Source organism: Chiloscyllium plagiosum, chromosome 10, assembly GCF_004010195.1.
Source record: "Chiloscyllium plagiosum isolate BGI_BamShark_2017 chromosome 10, ASM401019v2, whole genome shotgun sequence".
NCBI classification, from domain to species: domain Eukaryota; kingdom Metazoa; phylum Chordata; class Chondrichthyes; order Orectolobiformes; family Hemiscylliidae; genus Chiloscyllium; species Chiloscyllium plagiosum.
The window spans coordinates 84,772,882-84,793,010 of NC_057719.1; the positions used below are offsets into that span (position 1 = coordinate 84,772,882).

The 20,129-nt window shown below is 39.7% G+C and overlaps 1 protein-coding gene across 1 annotated transcript in view; it reads left to right on the top strand.

The window, feature by feature from the left end:
- Nucleotides 1-20,129, top strand: part of rad51 (RAD51 recombinase) — an 86,467-nt gene that overhangs the window by 10,008 nt on the left and 56,330 nt on the right. The window contains exon 3 of the mRNA XM_043698255.1: nt 9,040-9,177. Coding sequence (XP_043554190.1) covers nt 9,040-9,177 — 138 coding nt within the window. The remainder of the gene's footprint in view (nt 1-9,039; nt 9,178-20,129) is intronic.

Here is a 20,129-nt window from a genome sequence, read left to right on the forward strand (position 1 = left end):
GCGCTCTCTCTCTCACGCGCTCTCTCTCTCGCTCCCTGTCTCGCTCCCTGTCTCGCTCTGAGCGCAAAATTGTCCATGATTATTTTCATTCGTACATCACAAGCAGCCAACATTTGTTCTTTTAATACCTCGTTCTACATGTGGTTAGAGTTAGGCGATTTGTAGATTATTCCTATTAGTGATCACTTACCCCTACTATTATTCATTTGCACCCAAATAGATTTTATGTCTGATCTTCTGAATCAGGATCATCTCTAAGTACTGCATCAATGCTATATCTGATATCACCCCTCTACCAGTATCCACTTCCCATTCTTCTTGCATGTTTCATACGCTTTAATATTCAGAATACAATTCATGTCAATATGCAACCACATTTCCCTAATGGCTATCAGATCTCATATACTCAAGTGTACGTTCGACATGTCTACTTTATGAATGTATTCATACAGAGCCTTTAGTTTTGTTGACTTGTGATCTTTGTTGCATATACTTGTATCTACATGGTGACGACAGCTGAATCCTATCAGCCTCCCCACTCTATTTCACAACAGAGTAAAGTTCAAACCTTCAAAGACCCTCAAAACTGACCCCAATGGATCCTCAACATTTTTCAATAACCAGTCCTAGACTTTGTGAATAATTGGCTCCTGATAGCAGGTTTATAGAATAAACAAAAGATTTAACAATTTATTAACAATGCAATATCTCTAGCAAAGCAAAACTAAACAACAAAGTAATCCAATTAATGTTTATGATTTAAACTGTCATGACCATCATGTTCTCTCCCAGACCCTGGCACCAAGTCCTATGTACTGAGCTCGTTAATGGCAAAACATCTATCTGTTTAAACATATTGCCTTTTCCAGAGTCGAAGATTCTATAGAGTCCTTTGTTAAGAACCAACCTGCAGTTACGTTTCGAGCCTGGCCTCTTAAACAAGCAACTTTTTTTTGGTTCCATTTATTAAACACAAGGTGCTACGCGCAGTCCAAAGATCACTTCAGCTCACAGTTCACAGCTCCAAGCCAAAATTTCAATTAAAAAAAAGAAACATCAGTGACACTAGTCTTTAGTGTATTTAGTTTTTCAGTATGTTTCCTGCTACCACTTTGTTTTTTTTTGCTCTTTTTCATATGAATGGCATTTCGTACAACAGTGCCATTGTCAATTAGCCCACCTATCCTTTAGTCCTCCCTCTCAGCCAAGTAAGCTTAAAAATCCTCAAATCTGTTAGACATTTAGAAAGGCTGAGGCTCTTGAGTCCTGTCTTCTGAGTCCCCTTTTTGCTTCCTTTTGGTTGCCACATTACTAAAAGGATGTGGATGCTTTGGAGAGAGTGCAAAGGAGGTTCACTAGGATGTTGCCTGGTATGGAGGGTGCTAGCTATGAAGAGAAGTTGAGTAGGTTAGGATTATTTGTGGGCGGCACGGTGGCACAGTGGTTAGCACTGCTGCTTCACAGCGCCAGAGACCCGGGTTCAATTCCCGCCTCAGGTGACTGACTGAGTGGAGTTTGCACATTCTCCCCGTGTCTGCGTGGGTTTCCTCCGGGTGCTCCGGTTTCCTCCCACAGTCCAAAGATGTGCAGGGTCAGGTGAATTGACCATGCTAAATTGCCCGTAGTGTTAGGTAAGGGGTAAAATGTAGGGGTATGGGCGGTTTGTGCTTCGGCGGATCGGTGTGGACTTGTTGGGCCGAAGGGCCTGTTTCCACACTGTAAAGTAATCTAATCTAATCTAATCTAATCTAATCTAATTTTCATTAGAAAAATGGAGGTTGAGGGGGGACCTGATTAAGGTCTACAAAATCGTGAGAGGTATAGACAAGGTAGATAGCAAGAAGCTTCTCCCCAGAGTGGGGGACTCGATTACTAAGGGTCATGAGTTCAAAGTGAGAGGGAAAAAGATTAGGGAAGATATGTGTAGAAAGTTCTTTACTTTCCAGACAGTGTGGGTGCCTGGAACGCATTGCCAGTGGAGGTGGTAGAGGTGGGTGCAATAGCATAATTTAAAATGTATCTTGAAAGGGCCGAGAGCAAAGGGATACAGACACTTAGAAAATAGGTGACAGGTTTAGATAGAGGATTGGCGCAGGCCTGGAGGGCAGAAGGGCCTGTTGCCATGCTGTAATTTTCTTTGTTATTCATTTGCAATTACACCTTGTCTTTGATCACTGACCAAATCAGGCAGCCTTATTCGAAGATGTGTGACTCCATTTGAAATAGTGTCCAGCTAACCTCAGTTAGTGTGTGGGAATTAAACCATACAGTGCATTGAAAACTGTATAACCAAATGAACTAACTAACACCCCGCCCCCCCCCTCAAAATGTACATAAACATCCCTAACAGTGGTTATTTGCAAATCAATCAACCCATGACTTTCCTGTGTCTTGTGTTCTCCACACAATACAACTGCAAAACCCAACATACCTTTAATCTGAACCTCAAGGTATCATCTACCTCTGTCTTGCTACTGTTTTAAAGGTGAAATGCTGGGCCTCGATTGTTGTCTGTCTCCTCTCTTAATGCTGTCTACAAGTTAAGGGAGTAAATCAGTACTGTTTGCTACTAGCTCTAGAATAACCAAAAAGCTGCTTGATGGATGGCAAATTGTCACCTTTGGGACTCCATTCTTCATATTTTGTCACGGGTTACTTCCTTAGCTACTCCTCTCCCAAGTCACCACAAGACAGTGAGGCTGTTTACCCATAGCTGTACGTCTGGTTAGTTGGCACCAGGATGTAACCATACTCCAGGCCTGTATGTCATGCATCTGGGGGGGCAGGTCTCCTCTGAGTCAATACTATTTCAACCTGGATTTGTGAGCTACTTGATTTGTGTATGTTCCCATAAAGAGGCACTACATGGAACTTGCGAAAGAAGAGCCTATGTACTAGTAGGCTAATTGGCTTATGCACTTGGCTGTCTTTTGCAGTATGCTTGTGGGCAGAGTTGAGGGCTGAAAATGAAAGGTGTCAAGCAGACTAACCACTGCGCACAACTAATGACACTTAACATCAACTGGAGACAGACAGGAGCTGTTTAAAGGAACTCTAATTTGATGATATTTTTCTTGTAGTTCTTTAATTGCTTGAGTCTGATTTGCTCATGGCTCTGCCCTGAAATGGATCTGATCCAGTCCTTCAGTTAGTATTTACATTAAAGTTTTGGTCAAATGTAATAATGGTTATGTAAAACCAACTTTTCATATCCATGTAAAAATGTGGCAAGGCATCCAGCAATTTCATTTAAACCTGCAATTTGTCTTTTCAAGTTTTGAAAAAAGCATCTTGAGCTGTGATTAGAAAAGACTGAAAATTTGAGAAATTCATACTCAAACCGCCTAGCCCTTGTTTCATGTGGCCCCCATCTGTTGTGGCATTTCTACAGATGCCAAAATGATAAATTCCTTACTTCTGTTTTTTTCGTATCTCCTATTCCATTTACTATTTTAGTGAAAGTCAACCCAAGTATTTGTTGCCTCATCTCTCAAATGTCTCCTCAAATCCCTTTCTCCCATCCTCAGTCTTTAGCTCCAATCCCAATTAGAAAGAATGATAGAATTGATTGTTTTGGATTGAAACCACGCTTGCAAGTATGGTTTTGCCATCTTGTCCTCCCTGTTCTTGCCTTGTAATTCCCATCACCTTGCAATTTCTGTCCCATTTTCCCCTTGATGTCACTACACCTCTGTCTTCACTTCAGTCAAGTCTAGTTTTCAGTTTCTAAATTTTAATGAAGATACTAACTAGAGAATTGGGCCAGATGTGTTCTGAGACCTACCTTTAGCTTTGATCATTCGGCTTTGTGAGCTTAGTATAGTAATGTTCCTGATATCTAACATGCACAGGCATGAAATGTGCAGGTGACATGATCGTGTCAGTTATGGCTAGGACCACACAAATGTACTCTTCAGCAAAATTTAATCAAAAAGTGAGAGCAGGAGAGGGAGAGGGACGGGCGATGAAATGAACAGTTCCCAGTGTGAAGAAACCTACTTCCACTGATTGCATGTGAATTCTTGATAATGGGGACTTAATCGTAAAACTTTTCTTAGCTGATTTTGTTACTAGCTTCCTTTGCTGCAACACTGCTCCTGCCATTTTGAGTGAGCTGTTGTTAAATCCCTGCCATTTTTAACAGACCTACCTTTTACTTGATTCTAACAGCTGTCTCTTCAATTTGTGTTAGTTTAGGGTTTTAAAATATATAGTATCTTAATACTGTGTTTATCTGCTTCCTGACTTTCTCTCAGAACTGACCAAAAGCAAATAACAATTGTGAATTATCTGACACCTTTCATGTTGAAAAGTATTTGACAGATGTAAGGAATATAGATACTGAATCAGGAGAAATTTGGTGACTTGGTAAAGCCTTTGGTTTGCCAAGTGGACTTCAAGGAAATACGAAGGAGTATGAATGGAAAGGCTAATATATTATTCTCAATCTTATAAACACTAACTTTGTGTGACAAAGTTTTGTGTGAAACCTTAATAAATTTAGTTTAGAGGTCTTAGATTCATTCACTAAGCTGGTGTGTTTTTTTCTGCGGATGTTTCGTTGTCTTGCTAGGTGACATTGTCAGTGCGTCTTCAATAAAGTGTTGGTGGTCTGTCTTGCCTGGTATTTATGTGTGTCTGTTTTTTGGTACTTCCAGTTCTGAACCAGATGCAAGGCAATGAATGTCCGCTGAGAAAAAGCACACTAGCACGTCCAACAAATATGTGACCTCATCCACAACCCGAGCTACAAATCTTTTCAAAAACTAAATTTAGTTTTACTATCAAAATGTATTGCATCCACATTTCTGTCAGAGTTAGTGATTTTGTTTTAATGCCTCTATTCACAGCTAGAAGGGAAACTGCCCAGAACCTAGATTTTCTAGTGTTTTACTAAAGGCTAATGAATTGCTTATTAGGCAAAATCAACTTTAATACCTGTTGTATGAGAATAATAGCCTTTTTTCATTTAATTCTTTTTCTAGAAGAAGCCTGTGGCAGTACTGCTAAAAGCCCAAATTTAAAACAAACTTTTTTCAAGGGGGGGGGGGGATAGACAATAGATTTTCAAAATTAAAGGACTGGTTTAATAATTTACTTTGTGACTTAAACTATCCCTTTAAAACACTAGACACATGACCATTCATGTAGAAGGCAGGCAAAATAGTTTTCCACCTATAATACAAACAGGAATAAACAAATTCTGTCATTCCAGACCGCACAGTGTATTTCACTGTTCTTTGATTTTTTTTTTAAATGGTGATACAATGTTGTCTAGAGAATGATGATTTATGTTCGGTTTGCTGATCGGTGAATCTAGGGCTGAAGTCATGAGGAATTTTACCTTTTCACCTGGAGAGCAATGGTGAAGATGCTTCTTGTTTGCAGGCTCTGGATCTGTGGCTGCACTGCATTCTCAGACCTGTACTAAACTGCATCTGGACCAATTGAAAGGTGGTTGTCAGGCAGTTGTTTCGTATCTCAGACTGCTGGCATAATTCTTTCTCAAAGTTTCAATTTTGCTGCTCCACGAAGTAACCTAGTCTTGTGTAGCTAAAATTATACGCCACACAATCCCTCTTATTCCTCAAGTTGTAGAGAAAAGAAATCTCCAGTACCTTTTAGTGATTTAACAGTGACCAACATCCATTTTTTTCAGTTTTTGGTTCAAAAGGCAAGATATGTAGTCCCTTCTAAAGTCACCTACGAACATATTCTGATGCTCGATTTCTAAGTTTGCACCGTGCCTGTGATGGTGATGACAGTTTTGTTTATTCAAAATTGTAATCTGCAAGCTTCACATGGCAAGTGCTTTCTTTGAACGGACATCTCAGTCCAATTTTATTCTTAGTTGTGCCATAATCTCAGTCCAGAATCTCCTTAATTTAGTATATTTCACAGCATTGGGATCTTAGCCTCAAAAACATCATGCACCATTGTCATGAAGAAAATGTTGCTTAATCCTCTACTCCTCCCTTTATCCTTTTCAGTCAAATCCATAGAAACAGAACAGTAGAAGAGGATTCACAATATACCTGAATATGATGTGCATATGGTGCAATCTTTCAAGTTGTTCAAACTTTCCCAAAATCAACTAAAAATTCCAGAAATGCCCTTCAGTGTTCTTCAGGAAGTCAGAGACATGCCAAGGTGATGTAAATAGATCCACTATCCAGCATGATGAATGCAGTTCCATGATTTTCGTCTGGCTGGAGGATTTATATTCTGTTGAATGTTCTATGCCAGTTTAATTCTGTTGATGAATGAATCATTGCTTTTCTAAAATTGCTTTCTGTAACAAAGTAGGGGTAAGACCACTGTGCTTGTTTTTTTCTGTCAAGATTTTTAAAAAGATAATCCGTACAGTTAAGCCACCCATGGCATTGTGGACTTAGCTATGGCTGTCCTTCTCAGATGAAGGATTGCTCTTGCTATAGTCCTTGAACAGTGGTTAGAGAGGGAAAATAATTGGGACGAGTCACCAAATATCTGGTACATTTATCTGTCATGGTTAACCAGTCCCTTTCTTCCTGTAACCCCCAGCTGCTATCCAAGTGTGAAATGCATAATATAGGATCACTCTTTGTGCATTTACAATTATCCAGGAAATGGAAGCAGTGCGCAGTCTCACATGACAAATACACTGCAATGGATATAATTGTGTTGCTTTACCTTACCTCTTTGTCTTCCACACCAAGTTATGAAACTGCAAATGAGATGTTAAACAGCTGCATTTAGCTGCAGAGACACAAATTCCAGAATCCTGCTGTTGTCCTGTAACTTTTATTAAAACCTTATCTTTTAAAAAACTCAGCCTACCAGTCAATCAGTAGTTTCCCTTATGCTGTCTTCATTTAGCTTTTTCTTTTGCATCTCTCCCTGAATGTGGCACTTTCTCTGGGCTCTCCACTTGAGCCTTACTCCAAGGGAATCGCTCTTTATCCTTCTCTTCTGCTTTGCTGTTCACCTTCAGAACTCCTTCAAGTCCATGCTTTCTCTTGACTCTTTGATTCTCTACTGATTCTTATTTGTACTGATTAAGGAACTGTTGGACAGTTTGATTGTTTCCCTAGGCAGTATTTTGGTTCAGTGACTTGTCGGTACATTGAAGTATGTTACACTTCCATTTCTGAAAATGAGAGTTTAGATATTGCTCAGTAAAATGTTTGCATTGATATAGTACAATTCTCAAAACATTTCAGAGTCAACTAATACTTCTCTTTTCTTTGTTGCATTGCAAAAGGCACCTAAACTGAACATAACAAGGTCCCATAAACAATGTGATACTATATAATTGTCTTTTGAGTTCTGTTTGTGAGAAATAGTTGTTGACAACATCTCAGAGAAAGGTTCTTGCTATTAGAAAAATTTCATGGAATCCAGTCAAACACTCCTGCAATATGAAGCTGAAGTTTGTAAAACTAGATTGTGCTCAAGATTTTGAATAAGGGTTTGAAATCATAGCCTTCTGTACCTGGAGACAAGAATACTGCCACTCGGTGGCAGCAGACACCAAAGCAGATGACACAAAACAAATGAAATGAATAATTCTACTATCTAGATTTAAAGTAAAATGGCTTGCTTAATCAATTTCTTTCTGAGATCTTATTTTGTTCACGTTATTCATGAAAAAGGCAATTCAGCCCATTTAGTTCATGTCATTTTGTGTATGGCAATCCACTCACATCCATTCTTCCACTTGATCCTTTTAGCTCTGCAAGTATTGTTTTGCTCAAATGCTTGTTCAATTTCCTTTTGAGATCATTGATTGCTTTCACTTTCTTCATCTTCATAATAAATAGAATGCGTATTTAAAAGTCAATATTAAGACACCTAACTTGTTGACTTTTTAAATATATTTTGTGATTCTCATTAAAACAAACTGTAACTCATGTTAGGAATTTTTTTTGGCTGTTGATAGATTAATTTTGAAACAAATTAAGACAGTCAGCATGTTCAAACTAATTTATTGTCTTGGCTATATTAGAAACAAGACTGGTTACAACAATGAAATGTTCCTTGAGCCAAAGGCATTGAATATGTTATTGTTTTAGTTATACCACACGAGCAGTTTATTTAGAGCATAACTATATTTTTCATTAAAATAATTATTTGAAGACATGATGCCTTAAGAATGCACCTCTTCTTCTTTACATTTTTTAGGCCTTTTTGTCAAACTCAAAATTGTTGGAAGCTACAAATGAGATATTATAGAGCTGCATCTGGCTATAGAGTCACAAATTTCAGATCATTGCTATTGTCCTTTATGATTACTTAATGGAAACAAATCTTCTTTGACTTGAATAAACTTGTCATAATCTTGTACACTCCTTAACAATCTCCCCTTAATTTGGTCCAAAGGGAACAGCCCAGCTTCTCCTAATTAACCTTGGAGGTAAAATCCCAAGTCTCTGGAATAGCCTGGTTAATATACTCTATACCTTCTCTAGGACCTTTTACATTTGTCTTAATTTATCATTAGCAATCATTAATTTATCACTATCACTATAAATGCCGGAGGAAACATCACAGAAGCGCTTCAAATGAGGCTCCCAAGCTCTGAGGATGTCACCGAGACAGGGGACGAAACGTCTGCAACACAAATTCCCAGCTCGGCGAACAGAACCACAACAACGAGCACCCGAGCTACAAATCTTCTCCCAAACTTGCATTATCATTAGCAAAATTGGACCCAAAAAGCTATCTCAAGCTGTCCACACACCTTGTAAAGATCAATGCATGTGAACCTCCTGTTTTCTCTATCCCTGCACACCTCTTACAAATGTGCTATTAAGTCTTCTTCCCTGGATCAATAACTTTTCTTCAAAGCTCCTTAACTTTTCCCTCCATATTTCTAAAACCTATTAAAGATCCTACTCAATTGTATTTTTGGCATGTTTTTATTTCCGTCTTACCTCTAATTCCTTAACTGCAAGTAGCTGATTTATTGTATGCATATATTATAGCATTAATGTATTGATCAGATTTTAAAAAGAGATTACTTGTATAAATTTTAACTGCCTTTACTTCTGTTCTCAGCAATGTGGAATCAGTGCTAATGATGTAAAAAAGTTGGAAGAAGCTGGTTTCCACACGGTTGAGGCAGTGGCCTATGCCCCAAAGAAGGAACTGCTAAATATCAAGGGCATAAGTGAAGCTAAAGCAGAGAAAATACTGGTAAGAATAGAACTACATATTCTCTCTTCCAGTTTTTTTTTTTGAACAGTGACACCTGAAGGATCCTCTTTAAACAGCTACAAAGTATTGAAAATTCAGCATTTCATATGCTAACTATTTCTGTAAACTTTACAGTTCACTCATTTAACACTGAAGCCAACTTATCTTGGGCGTAGCTTTAACATCAATAGTAAATTCATACAATTAGAACAAGTACTTAATTATAAATGTTTGTCATCCCAAGTTCTTTTTTTTTTAGTTCTTTCCCATTCCTTTGGCACACTCTTCCCTTTTTTAAAACAATTAAAACTTCCATTTGGAGGTAGAAAACTAGTAGTAAACAATTACTACAAAATATAAGCCATAAAATTGTTAATATGGTACAAATCGCCTTTATGTTGAGTTGTTATTGTTTTTAAATATAATGTATCAATGTTTGGTCTTATCTTGAAAATGATACATTTTAACATAATATGGCCAAGAGCTAGTCCATCTTCATTGTCTTAAGAGACAATTCTTTGCAACTGGGTATGTCCCCTGCGATCTACTGCTTTGGTTAAACCAACAGTAAGGAAAATAGGAACTGAAATACCACAGCATTTTAACTTCCTCTTCACATTCTGCCCTTCTTATCATCAACTATGTTTAATTTGAATTTACATACATTGTATGTTCAGAAGAACTGGTGTTAGACATATGTGGATAAGCTGGAGTATCTGTGCCTTGAGTTACAGCATTCATTTCTCACTCTGCTAGATTATCATTGAATTTTTCACAATTCTCCAAATTTCAAAATCAAGGTGAATATAGGACAAAACCCGAAGTTCAAATGTTTAATATCATCCTATCCTTGAGTGGGATGGAAAGAGGGATATAGAAGATAATTTATTTTCTGTGGAAATGGCACTTCCCCTGGGAAACAAAGTCATCAGCTCATCATCAGCCATTCCCAACTGATTCACTTTTGTTGAAACATATGGTAACCTGAATTCACTTGCATTCTGTTCTGTAAACTGAGTTCCTCAAATAGATGTTACAGCCAGAAATGTAAATTGTTCAAACTAAATCAGTTTATTAGTTATTGGGTACAACAATTAACATTTAGTGACCTCAAAAGTATATTGTAGTTTTTCTTGATGGAGCATAACAACACATTCACATGCTTCTAGAAGCAGCTTTTGAAACAGCACTTACTTGAAATATCTTCAAGGCAGATATTGATAAATTCTTAATCGTGCAAGGAATTAAGGGATATGGGGAGAGAGCAGGTAAGTGGCATTGAAATGCCCATCAGCCATGATTGAATTGCAGAGTGGACTCGATGAGCTGAACGGCCTTACTTCCATTCCTATTTCTTATGGTCTTACTCTTTTGGAATATTTGAATTGAGATGACAGCATTTACACAATCATGATTACATATTCAAGAGTATTCTTAACACTTATTGCTCAAATAGCAACTTGTTCAGTCTGGACCAGTGGTAGCTGTTGTGCTTTTACAATGCATAGTAAACCTAACTGCTCAATTCCATTTAATCTCCAGCCTTGATATTTATTTAAGAGCTTTCCACTCCATTATCAGTGAACTTAATATTGTCAAAGCAATAAAGATGAGGAACTCTTCCATAATGTCTTGAAACACATGAAAATGGAGAAATCCCCAGGACCTGATCAAATCCTAGAACTTTGTGGAAAGCGAGGGAAGTGTTTGCTAGGCTCCTTGCTGGGATATTTGTATCATCGATAGTCACAGGTAAGGTGTCAGAATACTGGAGGTTGGCTAATGTGGTGTCACTATTTTAGAAGGGTGGTAATCAAAAGCCAGGTAACTGTGAGACTGACATCAGTGGTGGGTAAGTTGTTGGAGGGAATCCTGATAGACAGGATTTACATGTATTTGGAAAGGCAAGGACTGATTAGGAATAGTCAGCATAGCTTTGTGCATGGGAGGCCATGTCTCACGAACTTGATTGAGTTTTTTAAAGAAGTAACAAAGAGGATTGATGAGGGCAGAGCAGTAAACATGATCTATATGAACTTCAGTAAGGCGGTCGACAAGGGAGACTGGTTAGTAAGGTTAAATCTCGTGAAATACAAGGGAGAACTAGCCATTTGAATACAGAACTGGCTTGAAGGTAGAAGACAGGTGGAGGGTTGCTTTACAGACTGGAGGCCTGTGACCAGTGGTTTACCACAAGGATCAGTAGTGGATCCACTGCTTTTTGTCATTTATATAAAATGATTTGGATGTGAACAAAGGAGATATAGTAAATTTTGCAGATGACACCAAAATTGGAGATGTAGTGGACAGCAAAAAAGGTTACCTAGGACCTTGTTCAGATGGGGTAATGGGCTGAGGAGTGGCAGATGGAGTTTAATTCAGATAAATGCGAGGTGCTGCATTTTGGAAAAGCAAATCAGAACAGAACTTGTACACTTCATGGTGAGATCTTAGGGACTGTTGCTAAACAGAGAGACCTTGGAGTGCAGGTTCATAGTTCCTGAAAGTAGAGTTGCAGGTAGATAGGGTAGTGAAGAAGGCATCTGGTATACTTTCCTTTATTGGGCAGAGCGTTGAATACAGGAGTTGGGAGGTCATGTTGCGACTGTACATGACATAGGTTAGGCTGTTTTTGGAATATTACATGCAGTTCTGGTCTCCTTCCTATTGAAAAGATGTTGTGAAACTTGAAAGGTTTCAGAAAAGATTTACAAGATATTACAAGGGTTAGAAGATTTGAGCTATAGGAAGAGGCTGAATAGGTTGAGGTTGCTTTCCCTGGAGCGTCAAAGTCTGAGTGGTGATTTTATCGAGGTTTATAAAATCATGAGGGGCATGGATAGGGTAAATAGACAAGATCTTTTCCCTGTGGTGGGGGAGTCCAGAACTAGAGTTGCAGGTAGATAGGGTAGTGAAGAAGGCATCTGGTATACTTTCCTTTATTGGGCAGAGCGTTGAATACAGGAGTTGGGCGGCACGGTGGCACAGTGGTTAGCACTGCTGCATCACAGCGCCAGAGATCCGGGTTCAATTCCCGCCTCAGGCGACTGACTGTGTGGAGTTTGCACGTTCTCCCCGTGTCTGCGTGGGTTTCCTCCGGGTGCTCCGGTTTCCTCCCACAGTCCAAAGATGTGCAGGTCAGGTGAATTGGCCATACTAAATTGCCCGTAGTGTTGGGTAAGGGGTAAATGGGTGGGTTGCGCTTCGGCGGGGCGGTGTGGACTTGTTGGGCCGAAGGGCCTGTTTCCACACTGTAAGTAATCTAATCTAATCTAATCTAATCTAGAGGGCATTAATTTAGGGTGAGAGGGGAAAGATGTAAAAGAGACCTAAGGGACAATTGTTTTTCATGCAGAGGGTAGTATATGTCTGGAATGAGCTGCCAGAGGAAGTGGTGGAGGCTGGTACAATTACAGCATTTAAAAGGCATCTGAATGGATATATGAATAGGAAGGGTTGAGAAGGTTGTGGGCCAAGTGCTGGCAAATGGGATGAGATTAGGTTAGAATATTTGGGCGTCATGGACAAGTTGAACCGAAGGGTCTGTTTGCGTGCAGGTGTTCCTCCGGGTTAGTGTTTTCTAATCAATCTGGTCAGAGATGTTATTGCACATCTCCGAAGCAAGTGGCCCTTGAACCTCAGCCTCATTGTAGAGACTTACTATTGTGCCACAAGAGGTTTGAGCTCTTCAGGATAGTGTTCTTGGTCCAATCATTTTCAGCTGCTTCATCAATGACCTTCCCTCCTTCATCGTCAGAAGTGAGGATGTCTATTATGATTGCACAATGTTCAGTCTCATTTGAAATTTCTTAGTTATTGAAGCAGACTGAGTCCATGTGTAGTCCGCATGTTGACATCCATTTACTACCGCCAAAAAGTGTGGTGCTGGAAAAGAGCCTATCAGGCAGCATCTGAGGAGCAGGAGAGTTGAGGTTTCTTGAAACCTCAACTCTCCTGCTCATCGGATGCTGTCTGACTGGCTGTGTTTTTCCAGCACCACACTTTTCACTCTGATCTCCAGCATCTACAGTCCTCACTTTCACCCATTTACTACCTACAACATTCCCTCCCTTTACCAGCAGCAGCAGTGTATATCATTTATAAAATATACTGCAGCAACTCACAAAGGCTTTATCTACATACTTTCAAAGTCCTCGACCATCTCGATCTTGAAAAACAAGAGCAGCAGATGTGTGGCATGCTATCACCTACAAATTCCCTCCGGCGCCACACACCACACTGACTTAGAACTATAGAATCACACATTACAAAAAGGCCTTTCAGCCCACTGAGCTTGTCCAGCCAAAGATATACTGCCTGCAATAGTCTCACTTTCTGTATTGTGATAGGTTGAGAGTTATGTCACTTCAACTGTTCACCCAAGTATTTTTTAAAGCCTGTGAGGTTACCTGCCTCAACTACCCTCCCAGGCAATGCATTCTAGACCCCCAATGCGCTCTGACTGAAAACGGTTTCCTCAAGCCCCCTCTAAATCTCCTCCCTCCCAACTTAAAAGTATCCCCCATTGTTCTTGCCCCTTCAACAATGGAAAACTGCTGCTTTCAATTGATTCTGCCTGTGCCTCTGATAATCTTATGCACCTCTGAGGTTGTTACCCGCCCCACCCCCTCACCTGATCTTTAATGCTGTAAAGTACACAACTTAAGCTACCCCACCTCTCTAAATTGCTAAAATGCGCCCTACCAAGCAGCATCCTGCTAAATCCCCTCTTTACCCCATCCAGTGCAATCACATCATTCCTATAGTGTGGTAACTAGAACTGCACAGTACTCCATCTGTGACCTAACCAAAGTTTGTGCAACTCCAATGTAACCTCCCTACTCTTATAATCTTTGCCTTGACTGATAAAAACTTGCATCGCATATGCTACCTTAATTACCCTATTTAGCTATCCTGCTATGTTCAGGGATTTATGGACAAGCATCCCAAGATCCCCTTATTCCTCCTAGTGTCCTGCCATTCACTCATACTTCCTTGTCTCGGTAGTGCATGGTGCATCAACTATACATTTATCGGGACTATCAGATTAAATTACCGACACAGTAGCAGCAATGTGTAGTATCTAAACAATGCACCACAGAAATTCTTTTATAGGAAGTATATCATTAAGTTCAAGAGTGTTCAGAAGAGATTTACCAGGATGTTGCTGGAGATGATGTCTATGGAAAGTTTGAATTCTAAAGAGATGCTGGGACTTGTTTCTTAGTAGGAGGTTGACAGGTGATCATATAGAGGTTTATAAAATCGTGAGGGGTATAGATAGAGTTAATAATGGGTGTCTTTTCCCTAGGATGGGGCATTTCAAAAATAGGGGGCATATTTTTAAGGTGAGAGGACAAAGGGCAAATGTTTTATGCAGAATATAATGAACTTCCTGAGGAAGTGGTGTATGAGGCCATAGTTACACCATTTAAAATACACTTGGCAAAATACATGAATAGGAAAGGTTTGGAAGGATATGGGCCAGGTGCAGGCAACTGGGACTAATTTAGTTTGGGATTATGTTCAGTATCGACTAGGGTCTGTTTGGACCAAAGGGTCTGTTTCTATGTTGTATGACTATGGCTCCATAGGATCCTCAAACAGCACCCTCCAAACCCATAGCCACTTCCATCCAGAAGAACAAAAGCACCAGAAACATGTCAACAAACTCAACCTCAGCTTCTCCTCTAAGCCATTCATCACACTGACTTGGAAGTATATCACCATTCCTTTGCTGTTTCTGGGTCAAAATCCTGGAATTCCCTGTCTAACGGCATTATAAGTTAAACTACAGCAAGTGGACTGCAGTGGTTCAAAAAGGCAGCTCACCACCACCTTCTCAAGAGCAACAAGGGCCTGGCAATAAATGCTGGCCAACCAGCGAAGCTCACGTCCCATGAATAATGAGCAAAGAACAACATAAGCTTTAAGGGGCCTTAAGAGAGAATGATGTGAACTCGGTGAGGGCAAAGTGATGGATTGCTTTCATCCACCTTTTGATTTCATAGATGTTTGCACAAAGCAATCTGTTGCTGGCAGTAAATTGCAATTATTGATGGGCTGCATAAATTGTGGGGATTATAATACATGGTTTCATAAACTGACTTTAATATTAAATGTTTAAATGTGAATTCTCTCATGTGACCAAAATGGTGGATTCTGCATGTGGTTTTGTTGAATGTATCTCACAAGTCGAGGTTACTATGTAGTCTTGAAGAATAAATGCTTGAACAAGTGAAAACAGCTCATCCAGTGATGAAATAAACATAGTATTCAGTAATTCCATATGTGAATTGTGTGAGGCTTGCTAAATGTAACAATTTTTAAATGGATTTATTGGTCTGATTTGTACGTTTATAATATATGAAGCAGTACAGGATTGCATGGGACTTTGTTTTGTAGAGGTGCTCATTCCTTATCAGTGTATGTTTCTCAAATGGTGAGCAGAGTGTTTATATATGTTCTTATTACTACAGCTTCATGCTTGTTGAATTACTTGCAATTCAAATTTAGTTAAATGCATGGTATACAATTTTGAGGGTTTGTTAAGTCTGCAGGGCTGCTCATGAGCATCATAAAGTTTTCAAATTTGTTCATGACTTGTGGTAAAATTAGATCTGGTCATACTGGTACCTAATTAATTTTTATTCCAACTCTCTCTCTTTCCAACATTTCCAAAAAATGTTGATGCCATCTACTATATGCTTTAATAAATTTTCTGATGTCTTGGTGAAACAGTTTTATTTTTGGGACTAGATATTAAATGAGGCTTTGCTTATATCCTGTGAAGTTCTTGTTAAAAAAAATGCATTTGGGCAGTGCAGGTTGACTGGCTATTTTGGCATTCTTGTGAAGGGCTTTGCACTCAATGTGATTTTTATTGGGCACCAATGCTTATGCATTTTCAGCAGGAAACATTGCTCTGAAGTCGGAGGATAACATTATTTTACATCTTCACCAATTTTTTATTTGCATTGAAGAATTTTAAAATAGGTTGCTCATTTTATGCTACGAGAGACAGAGTTTGATTTCTGAATCAGGAGTGAAAAATAAGGGGAAACTAAGTAAATCATCTTATCTAGTCGAAGGATTACTCATGCATTCAATCTGTTACCAGCTGGGACAATAACCTTGAAAGTTTGGAATTAATGTTGTACAGATATATGGGATATTTATTGTGGCCTGGAACTGGTAATGGAATTTTATCAAAAAAAAATTTGAAAAGATATGAAGTGTTGTGTGAGCTTGCTTTGAATTTTTTCAGGTTACAGCTCTACAGTAATTAAAAAAAAAAAAAAATTTTGCCAGTAGCACTAATTATAGGAATACGATTTCTATAATTACAGTATTGTATAATTCTGCATAGAACTATAAAGTTATCGAAATTTTGACTTAAAATGACCACAAAACCTAAAAACACAAAACCCAAACTGAAGTTGAAGTGGAAGTTATCATTAAGCTGTGTGGGCTCTTGTGGCACACCAACTGAAATAAGGTTGCTGGGCAAAAACCACCCTACCCGTAACAGTAGTACTGTGCAACCATTTGTTAAAAGTCCAGCCAATTTTTTTTTTGAAGGCCTACTGGCAAGTCAGAGAGTCCTCATTTTGAATTAGATCAAAACAGTGGAAAATATGAAATGGCTGACAATCATAAGTTTCCACATGATTCTGAGATTGTTAGGTTGGTCTGCTGAGGAGGAGGAGAAGCTAGGGCTAACATTACTTTCAAAGATCATACTATTTCTATAAACATAATGATCCAAAGACCATAAGATATTGAGCAGAATTCGGCCATTTGGCTCATCGAGTCTGCTCCACCATTCAGTCGTGGTGCCCATTCTCCTGCCTTCTCCCCATCCCATTTGAACCTCTTATTAAGAATCTATATATCTCTGTCTTAAATATACTCAATGATTTGGCCTCCACAGCCCTCTGTGGCAATGCGTTTCACAGATTAACTACTGTCTTTGGTGGTTAAATTCCACCTTGTCTCCATTTTAAAGGGTCATCCCTACCGTCTGAGGTTGTGCCCTCTGGTGCTAGTCTGCCCTACTTGTGGAAAAATCATCTTGATATCCACACTATGTAGGCCTCTCTGTATTCTGTAAGCTTTGATGAGAGCCCCATCATGCTTCTAAAATCAATCGAGTATAGATCAGTCTCCTCACATTCCTCATTTACAAGCCCGTCATCCCCAGGATCGTCCTTGTAAACCTCCTGGACCCCTCTAACACTAGCACATCCTTCATTAGATATGGGGCGTAAAACTGTCCTCCGTATGTAATCTGACCAGAGCCTTGTAGCCTTCGTAGTACATTTCTGCTCTTGTATTCTATTCCTTTTGAAATGAATGCTAATGTTGCATTTGCCTTCCTAACTGTCAACTCAACCTGCATGTTAACCTGAAGGGGTTCCTGAACTAGGACTCCCAAGTCCCTTTGTGTCATTAGAAAATAGTCTACACCTCTAACCTTCCTATCAAAGTGCATATCCTCACACCTTCCCACGTTGTATTGCATCTGCCACTTCTTTGTCAACTTTTCTAGCCTGTCCAAGTTCTTATGCAGTCTCCCTGCTTCCTCAACACTACCTGTCTCTCCAACTTTTTCTGTGTCATCTGCAAACATAGCAACAATGGCCTTAGGTTATTAAAGTGATGTGAATGGTTGTGGCCTCAACACTGACCCCTGTGGATCTCCTCAAGTCACTGGCTGCCACCCTTAAAAAGTCCCCTTTAATCCCTCCTCTGCCTTCTACCAATTGGCCAATCCTCTATCCGTGCCAGTACTTTGCCCTAACGCCATGTGCTTTTATCTTTTTTAACAGCCCCCTGTGTGGTACCTTGTCGAATGCCCTCTGGAAATCCAAATAGATCAAGTTTACTGGGTCTCCTTTGTTTAACTTGCTCATCACATCAAAGAATTCTAATAGATTTGTCAGGCAATTCCCCTGTTTTACCACGCAATCTCGTGTGATAATGGACCCTAAAATCTTATCAACAATCAAGGTTGCTTATAATTTCCTGTCTTCTGCCTCTCTCCCACAAGAGTGTTATGTTAGCCATTTTTCAGTCCTCTAGGATCGTCAGTGATTCCTGAAAATTATCTCACATGTCTCTACAATCTCCTCAGCTTTTTCCTACTTCAGAACTCTGGGGTGTAGTCCATCTGGTCTGGGTGATTTATCCACCTTCAGACTTTTCAGCTTCCCCAGCACCACCTCCTTAATGATGGCCACTAGACTCACCTCTGCCCACAACTCCTTTGAAATTCTGCTGTCTTCCATTGTCAAAACTGATGCAAAGTACTTGTTGAGTTCCTCCACTATTTCTTTGTCACCATTACTATTTCTCCAGCTCTATTTTCCAGTAATCCAATGCCCACTTTTGCCTCTCTCTTGCCTTTTCGATATCTGAAAAAAAAACTCTTGACCTCTTATTTTATATTACGAGTGAGCTTACCCCATATTTCATTTTTCTTGCCTTTTTGCTGCTTTTTTAGTTTCCCCTGCTTGTTTTGCAAAGCTTCCCAATAATCTTTACCACATTGTATGATTTTTCTTTTGTTTTTATGCTGTTCCTGACTTCCCTTGTCAGCCATGGTTGCCTTATCCTCCCCTTAGTATGTTGTTTCATCTTTCAGCTGTCTTCACTGCTAGGTTCCCCTTCTGGTCAACTCTGGCCAGATCCTCCCTCATGTCTTTGAAATTAGCTTATACTCCATTTAATACCTGATTCCAGCCTTTCCTCCTCAAACCACATTCTATCATATTATGTTCAGTGTCCCCTCGGGGCTCCTTCACCTTCAGCTCCCTAATCAAGTCTGCTTCGTCAGACATCCCCAAATCCAGAATCGCCTGTTCCCTAGTATGCTCTACCACAAGCTGCTCCAAAAAAAACCATCTCGTAGGTATTCATTGCATTCCTTTTCTTGAAATCTGCTGTCAACCTGGTTTTCCTCGTCACTTGCATACTGAAGTCCCCAATTATTATTATGATCGTGACATTCTTCCATCTCCTGATTTGTTTTCTTCCCCACATCCTGACTACTGCTGGGAGCCCTGCACACAATTCCCATCAGCATGTTTTTTTTAATCTTTGTGATTCCTCAACTCTACCCACACAGATTCCAAGCCTTCCAACTTTAACACTTCCTTGTTATTGATTTATTTATTCATTATTTATTTACTCATTGATGCAGGCATCACTGTCTAGGCCAGCATTTATTGCCTAGAGGGCAGTTAAAAGTATGCGATATCGCTCTTGGTCTGGAGTCACAAGTTGGCAAAGATGACTGTTTCCTTCCCTTCCCTAAAGGACATGAGTGAACCAGATAGGTTTTTCCAGCAATCACAATGGATTCGTCGTTTTTTTAAATTGAATTCAAATTCCACCATCTTCCATGGCAGGATTTAAACCCAAATTCCGAGAACATTACCTGGATCTTTAGATTAACAGTTCAGCAATAATACCACCAGGCTGTCACTTTCCCTCATTTCTTCGCCTATTCTCCCATTTGCTAACCCTGCCACCTCTACCCATCTGCCTTTCCTTTTGATAGCCTTGGATATTTAGATCCCAGCCCTGATCCCCGGCAGCTATGTCTCTGTGATACCCGCAACATTGTACCTACCAATTTCAACCTACACTACGAGCTTATTAACTTGTTTCGTATACAGCATGAATTAAAGTGCAGCAAATGGTTCCCTCCCCTTCCATCCAAGTTTCTATACAGGATGACAGGATAAGAGATCTCAATTTGATACTCAATCCTGGCTGCAGGGAGAAGTGTCTATTCCCCTAACTGTACTATTCCCAATTAGTGGGCGGCACGGTGGCACAGTGGTTAGCACTGCTGCCTCAGCGCCAGAGACCCGGGTTCAATTCCCGCCTCAGGCGACTGACTGTGTGGAGTTTGCACGTTCTCCCCGTGTCTGCGTGGGTTTCCT